At 38.9% G+C, this 8,314-nt stretch overlaps 1 protein-coding gene across 2 annotated transcripts in view; it reads left to right on the top strand.

The window, feature by feature from the left end:
* Positions 1–1,260: 1,260 nt before the first annotated feature.
* LOC113672295 (uncharacterized) overlaps positions 1,261–8,314 on the top strand; it is a 9,074-nt gene continuing 2,020 nt past the window's right edge. Inside the window, exons 1-8 of one of the 2 annotated variants that reach the window (XM_089183949.1) lie at positions 1,261–1,521; positions 2,997–3,107; positions 3,778–4,431; positions 5,194–5,568; positions 5,825–6,455; positions 6,841–6,948; positions 7,662–7,748; positions 7,858–7,935. In XM_089183949.1, the coding sequence (XP_089040075.1) occupies positions 1,434–1,521; positions 2,997–3,107; positions 3,778–4,431; positions 5,194–5,568; positions 5,825–6,455; positions 6,841–6,948; positions 7,662–7,748; positions 7,858–7,935 (2,132 nt within the window). In that variant the 5' untranslated portion in view covers positions 1,261–1,433. The remainder of the gene's footprint in view (positions 1,522–2,996; positions 3,108–3,777; positions 4,432–5,193; positions 5,569–5,824; positions 6,456–6,840; positions 6,949–7,661; positions 7,749–7,857; positions 7,936–8,314) is intronic. The other variant, XM_089183947.1, reaches the window with a different exon arrangement.

Raw genomic sequence — 8,314 nt, forward strand, 5'->3', positions numbered from 1 at the left:
AAGGTCATCCTTTCAATTAGCGCTGTCGTGGCATGTTGATCTAAACAATTATGGCACAAAACCTTCATACCCGGATTGTTGTTTTTTCTTTGGTCTTAAAATGTAAGGAATTGACATCTACGTCAAGGGTTGTTTACTTTAGACTTAACTTGAAGGAGGCCTCATTATTTATGTTCGTTGTATTAAGATGCGGTGTTATACTGAGAGGAACAATAATGATTTATCCTTTCAATACGAGTATCTGAAAGGTAACTCTCGTACCTTCTATAAATACAATTATTTGTCTGTTAGTCTTGAGAATTTGGTGCTGCATTCAGAGAATGGATCATTTTTTCAATTCTCTTCGCATGTTTGGTTGACAGATGGTGAAATTGTGAGGAGATTTTACATGTTGAGCATTCCGTGGAGTGAAAGGGTTAACGATTATTGCGCAAGGAGACTGCGCGGAGTTCAGGGAAAAAAGATTTAGTTTGAATCTCTCAAGAGCTTTATCTGCGACGTCACACATCTGTGAGAATGCTCACTTCACTACCGTCCAGATCGTGGAAAGATTTAGCGGAACAAAATTTGAAAAAGAAAAAAACTTATCGGTGTGAACATAGTTAAGTTCTATGTATATTCCAAGTTATCGTTAATTCTTTGGGAAAAAAAAAATAATGGTCTGCATCTGGTGTTTCATTTTAACTTCTTTTTATTTATTATTCCTTCTTCGGTGTTAAAATGACCGAGGTTTTATGTCATGTGCATGTGCTTATTACATAAATAAACCAAAAAAAAACCATTTAAATCTATTTGCTTAATTCTAAGCCATGTCACCGTAAGTTCATCATTATGCACGTAGAGTCACAAAAGTACGCGTAATTTCAACGTAGCAGGCAGGCGAGCTACGGCCCTTTTTTTCAATTTTCAAGAGTGTACTCTCAACCTCTTGTAGTTCGTGTTTATCCAGGTTCGTTTTTGTAAATTACGTAATTTTTTTTGGCGTTTATCAACCTATTGTTATCAAGTAATTATCGTGACACTCCTCAGTTGAATGAATTCATCCAGACTGCCGACTATCTACTTCCAACTCCTCCTTCACATGGCGCACCATGAATAAGTGTGCAGTATGAATATTTTCGATGGAAGTTGGGAACTCGAATCAAGAATAAAAGAAAGCGTAAAAATACGACACTAATACTTCACTACCGCAGTGCCGCTCTCGTGTTACTAAGTATTAAGTAAACATTTTTCAGGTTTTGTTGCTTTTTTTACCGAGCAGATTAAAGGACAAATTCACCAACTGATGATAGACATATTCATCAAATGGTTATTTGTATTTGACCTGTATACCTCCCGTCACGGGGTATATGGCTGGCCGATAAACTTTTCTAGCAGTGTTGAATCACCTTCATTAGCTTTTCTGTGCCCTAAGAGGTTAAAAGCTGAGGATAATGACTGACGGACGGAGAAGTTCTTGGAATGTTGCTGTCTGGCGCAGAGTTCTGGGAATTGTGCTCTTAAGTTTTTCGTGGATAGAAGGTACAAGTCTAAACTTGTGAATTTTCATTTTGAGCAGTTCGACGTTGTATCATCAGAATAACAGGCGATGGGATTATTGTGTTTAAAGGTTCGTTCGCCGGAAGAGACAAGAATATCTCAGCTTTGTCGCACAAAATGTCTGATATTTTGCGCCTATAGTCCACCATTAACATCTGTTCATTTTAAAAATATAATTTTCAAAGGTTTCGTGGTGATACTACAAGCAAGTATCAATTGCAATAATTTTAGCGCTCTATTAGGGCCACAAATTTTTGTCCACTCGGACGGTGCATACATTTATTCTTTTACCTTCTTCTTTTTTTTTTTTTACAACGACCGGCTGTCTCTTTCACTGAAAACCGCCTCTGGAAGGGGTCCTAACGTAGTTGCCATTACAGACTAGCAAATAGTGTGACAAGATTCTGAGGACTCCTTGCCACCAGAAAACGCTTGACAGCCTTGTTTTACTGCAGACATAATACAGTGAAACCTGTGCCGTACGAACCCCATGTTGTGACTCAAGTCCCAGAATTTTCTTCCCATATTTAGTATTTTGTTTCAACTACACTTGTGTTCAGAGGAAACCTCTGGATGTATCGCGCGGACAGAAAAGGGCAATAAAACTGAGCGTTTTTCATAAAAAAAACCTGTGTTGGCTGAGAAGCTTTAAGACAATTCTACCTGTTTTTTTGTAATTATTTACAGAGGTGGATTACTTTCTCCACTTTTCGTAAAACGCCAATTCGACTATTTGTGTCCTAGCAATTAGAGATTAACCATTGTTGCGCAATGTATGAAACCTGACATGCTGTATCAAGCGGACGCTAGCAAGCTTAAAAGTTCCGAAGGTGTCCATTTAGTTCGTGTTTCACTGTGAAATTTTCAAAAGCCACAAAACTCCAAGCGAGGGTTAAACAAATTGATCACTGTACTCATTTCCTTACTTTTTACTGATTTTTGTGTTTTGATTGAAGCATGCAGAATAAGAACCTTTTTACATTGGAAAGCTGTGGCCGAGATGATACAAAATGTTAAAAAAAATTAAGAACATATTTCGGGCCAAGAGTCAGCATCGAACGTATTCAATTTGCTCATTTTTTTTTAATGTTTATTGTTTTTTCTGTGCTTGTTTTTTCTGCTATGTTTTCCAATGTTTTGTGTAGTTTTTTTGGGATGAGTAGCAAGACTACATGTAAATATATGTGAAAGTGTAATGTAACCAGCTAACAGGAACAACAATCCATATTTACGTGATTTATTGTTTCGTATTTCGTATTTCGTATGTTGTTTTTGTTTGTTTGTTTGTTTTAAAGTTTCAGTTACAAAACAGGACACGTTTGTAAACTCGATTGCAATTTCATGCTACAACATCTCTGTAATTTAAGTTAAGAATTAAGATTTTCTGTAAGGGCCTAATTCTAGAAGATCTTTGATCAGCTTGTTTTAGCACCGCATGCTTCATGTTTTGTTGCAAGGTTGTCAGGATAACAACAGGCTTTGTTCGTATTGGGCATCAATCGGTGAATGTAAGAGGAACCCAAACTACATGTTATACAGCTGCCGCAAGAGTTGTAACGCTTGCAAAGGTAGGCATAGTTAGTTACGACACATTGTGGTAAATACGTACTCTTAGATCTAACCTACAACCTTGAAAGGTATGATCAAATTTTAATGAAGAGGCACAGAAATAGACTTTATGCATGTTTAGGCGTCGGAACCCAGTTTCTGACGAATGTACCACCAAGACACTGACAAGAATAGAATGCTCACACAAAAGCAACTAAAAAGTGCGGCAAAGATAAATGAAACGCGTGTTAACCGTCATGTTTCCGCAACGGTTTCATATATTTCATCCAAGTTTCCGTTTAAGAATTCTTGATATTTCGTCCTGTGGTTTCCATTGCACACTTAAGTACTATAATTTCTATACTCACAATGGTTCTACTTTCTACCTTTTTTTAACACCTCAGTTTACTGATAGCAACTTTTTTTTATATATCTCATAAATACTTTATCCACGAGTTGGCCAAAGGCGCCCTTTGATTTTTATCTTCACATGCTTACAGAGTTCCTTTATATACTAGATCTGTTCTTTTGATTTTGGTCCTATTGCTTTTAACATAATAGCTCCCCCACCCCCTTAATTCAACGCCCTCCTTGAAGCGCCCCTCCTCTACGCCGAAATTTCAAACTCGCGACCAGGCGCTTATTCAGAAATACGGTGTACGGATAACTGATGATATTTTCTCATTTCAGCTTTTGGCAATTCCGTCAAATGGCCGTCGGGAAAATACGGTCTACCTATGACTAAATCTGGTTGTCCTGGGGCTGACGGTTTCTCTTGGGAGACCGGATATATCTATCAAGATTTGGAGGATGACAAAAGCCTTACGGCGAAATCTCAAAACTTTCACCTTAATGCTTCAGTACTGAGTTCGGGAGATGTTACTCAAAGCTTCTGCTTCAAGACAATTACGACCGGTGCTGTTGATAACGGTCGATTTGGTTGGCCTTACGGTCAATACTGCATTTATAAAAAAGGCTCTTCATGTCCAGGCTATCTACGAGAAGGAAGCGTCTTGTGGGATGATGAAAACGGGAAACATGGAATAAATTTGAATTTCAAATCCGGTACTGTCCCTGCTGGAACGTACAAATCAGATACTGAGATAAGGTTTTGTTGTCAAGATGTTGGATCGTACAGCGAACCTATTGAGCTGCCAATAGACAAGCCTTTCTATCTGATAGCTTTTAACAGTAAGAACTGCCAAGAAGTTTTGAAAACAACACATACGTTGGAGTATATATTGTATGACACAGAGAATGATCACAATCATAACCGCGCGGTCTATTCTTATCCTTTTGGTGCGGATCTTCAAAATCCCTACATTTATTATTGCTATTACCAAGGTAAGCGATGGTTTTCTGGGTTATTTTTGCTTAGGGAAATCTAGACAGACTGTATGTAAAATTACAAAACTTGTAGACTACTTGGGACTGAGACATTGAATCCCTTTCTGAAGGCCAGTTCCATGACCTAATGATGATTTGTGCCTAACTAACTTATGAGGCCGAGGAAGTGAATTTAAAGAGGTCGGGTTCGCACCTAGTTCTACTGGGTTGTGATAAGCTTGCTGCATGGTGCTTAACCATAGAACTGGGTGTAGTGGAAAATTCGAGTACAAAAAATTAAATGGAATATTTAGCAATCTTCATTCCTAACCTTCTTGGCAAGCCAACAAAGTTAGAAGAATAGAAAAACTTCCTGAAAGCTTTGATCAGATTAAACTTTTAATGCTGTTTCCCCAATCACGGGAGAATTTTTTGTGGGGTTCAATAACGATTATTTTATGGGCGATGTGCATAGTATCTATACTAACGAGACTCTGAAGAAAAAGGATCTCGCATGGTGGCATCAAAGTTCCTCTGCCCATTCATGGGTACATAACAGTGCCGTGAAACTTCCACGAAAAATTGGCAAATTGTTAGAAGTAGCCTGTTATGTCCTACATTTCGTACGGGGGAGTAGTTTTAATAATCCTTGATGTTTCATGTTATGAAAAGCGGGAAAACTTCTGGTAGTGTTACAGTTATGTGACTTGTGGAAATGGTTGTCGGTCAAAGAACGTCTCACTAGCTGGTTCGATTCATTTCCACGTATTTTCTTTGCAGCGTGTAGATGGACCTTAACAGCATTGAATGGTTCCTTCTCAAGTCCAAACTATCCATCTCCATATAAGGAAAAGGCCTGGTGTGAGTGGCATATCAATGTCCCCTGGAACTACATAATTTCATTGACATTTGTTGACTTCCGTCTGGAAACGAGTGATATGTGTCTCTTTCAAAGCTGTGATTGCGACTATGTAGAGATACACGACAACTTTCCAAATGGAACGTCTGAACTAACAGGGAAATACTGTATGGGTGTGGCGTATCCGCCTGGGGATATCCGGTCAAAAACCAATAACGTTACAGTTACATTTACCTCAGATGGTACTGTCCAAGACGTGGGTTTTAAGGCTGAATATCATACTCTCCAGCTTACAAGTAAGAATAGTAGCTTGCTCTTTATTATAAAAGCTGTCAACAAGGCTCTCTCCAAATGGTCGATGTTACGATAGTGATCTGGGCATTTGAATTAGTTTGCTTGTTACAGAATTAAGATTTGATCTTGTATTAGTAAGCGTCTTGTGTCTGTAATGTTTTAGATTCGCCTATTTAAGAATATAGCAATTGACAAAGGCCATCAATCACACACACGCAAACTTACGTTAATTCTGTATTTCGTTTTTCCTCAACAAAGTACCAACAAGTACGGGGAGAACAACGGATACCACGCAGAAAGCGACATCAACCGATATCACTTCTGTCAGTCCTACCACAGTTCCGATTACTGGAGCAAATTCCAGAGGCACAACAAGTGGAAATGATAAGTCTCCTACTGCCGGAAATACAGCAACACTTACTTCTTTAAGCAACAACAGCAAAATTACAACTGGTACAACAATCACACCAGCTGAAGAATCCTCTACAGAACAATCAACCCTAACAACACGCTCAAGTGGGCATTCAACATCGCAAAAAGCATCCTCAGTTCATACCAATCCAAACGGATCGTTTACCTCCCCATTTACGAACATACCTGTGACAACACTACCAATCACAACTGATCATGAGGTGCCTCCAAGAACAAGGCCGCATGAAACCACCCAGAGAACTTCAACCTCAAGGGTAACGAGTGGAGAACTCTTTCCACTAACCGAATCAAGGAGCAAGGGGGAACCGAGCAACTCGAATGGAGAAACCGAACAGAAGGCTGAATACAAAAATTCAAGAGCATCGGGGAAAGTTCCCATCATTGTTGCTTTGATAGCTTCGTTGGCTGCTTTAGCTGTGGTGGTAACAGTAGCACTTGTTTGTCTCCGTAGAAACTGGTATGGATAATCGATGACCTATCGCAAATTAGTCGATAACTGATCGCACAGTGACCATGACTTTTCATTACAATGAAAGAAGTAAAGCGTAACGATCAGAGTTCAAGGCATAATCATTTGGGGTCAGTTCTAAAACTAATGTTTCAACGGCAGTTTTGAGACATACCACGATGTAATGCCTTCACAGATTTCCTATCTTTATTAAAAGAAAAATAGGTGTGGACTTCCATGAAATATCTTAGGCCTTTGAGGGACATCAAAGACCAGATTTTACAGCTTATCAGTTCGAAAACAAACAACGCAGGCAAAAATTCATTAAAAATGTATAATAGCGTTTGTATAAAATTCTTGATACTAATTATTTACCCTTTTAATTGAATTCTAGGCGGTTCAAAAGGACAGACAAAGGTCATAACAAATTTACTGTCAGCTACACAGCTAGTGAGAAGATAGCTGAAGACGATAACAACCCTCCAAACATGTACAACGAAAGGTGTGCACAGAATTCGACGTTTATAGTTTGTGTTCCTTTCAGTTGCCGTCCCTCGTTGTATTACAGCTGTTGATATCAACTAGTGTAGAAGATACCGACAACGTAATGAATTCGCGGTAGTTAAAGAGACGGCATTTTTCGTTCGTTGAGAATGTTAATAAATGAAAGATCCCTTGACGATGCAATGTTTGACACTGCTTTTGGGTGCGACAAAATTTAAGGGAAACCGGAAATTCACAGCCGACACACCTATAAGTCACTCTGAGGCGACGAGGCCTCCTTGTAGAGCACTAAACCTCGCCGAGATTGATTGTAATTGACTATGAATCGCAGTCAATACACTTCGCTGCCTTACAAATCGGGCGATGTCCTACGTAGAAGGTGGGCACTTGAGATGCCCTGTAGTATGGGATGGGCGAGCCCTAACACAGCTGAAGTCAGCGTTTAAGCGAGTCAATTCTCTTCTTTGCTTCCTAATTCTCCTAACACTGATGTTACATTATGGTGTAAATTTTCGTCAAAAAATCGGCACCAAGCACAGCTACTAAAAACCAGCCAATCACTGCGGAGCATAGTTGTTCTTAAGTGGACAGGTAACCAGTCGATCTAATTCGCTGCAGAAAACTGGCGGTGTACAGTCGTAACGTCGAGGAAGTATGTACAAAAGAAAATAAAATCCTTGTAGATCTGTAGGTAATGTTTTCTGTTACCAGTTTCAGCAGAGAAAATGAGAGAGGAGAACGCTACACCACGGAAACGTTGACAAAGAAGGAACAATTTAACATTTTATACGATAACAGGTACGACTATTTTTCTAATATTAAAAGTGTTTAAGATACCTAAAGAATACCCGAGAATAGCGATTCCTTGAGATGATGAGAATTTTTTGTTTTGTCTTTTTCAAAACAGGGATTTTATGGATTCCTATGACCAGTTTGCGGATGATGACGAGATCAAAGAGAGTGACAATCCACTCTATTGCAGCAGGTCAGAAATGCAGTAGTACTGTCCCTAACCATAAAAGATCTTTAATTTGGTAACATCAGAGATAGTTTTAATGGACCAAATAGCTTAATTTTTGCCACGTATTAGTCCAGCTTCATGTATTTGTCAACGATGACGTCCCAGTGTGCCTCATCATAGATAGTTTTGATGGAGCAAACAGTTTATTTTTGCCATGTGTCAGTCCAGCTTTATGTATTTGTCAAAGATGATGTCTCTGTATAGTATGAACAAAAAGAGGCTATTATGAAAAAAATAGGCTCGAGGTGAATCGTAAATGTGACAGAACCTCAAAGCAATCCTCCAAAGAGATCTTGAAGGATGAAGTACACATTAATCATAGTTATAAAAATTATGAAATCAG

This window comes from Pocillopora damicornis, chromosome 10, assembly GCF_964200805.1.
Source record: "Pocillopora damicornis chromosome 10, jaPocDami1.2, whole genome shotgun sequence".
In the NCBI taxonomy this organism is placed as follows: domain Eukaryota; kingdom Metazoa; phylum Cnidaria; class Anthozoa; order Scleractinia; family Pocilloporidae; genus Pocillopora; species Pocillopora damicornis.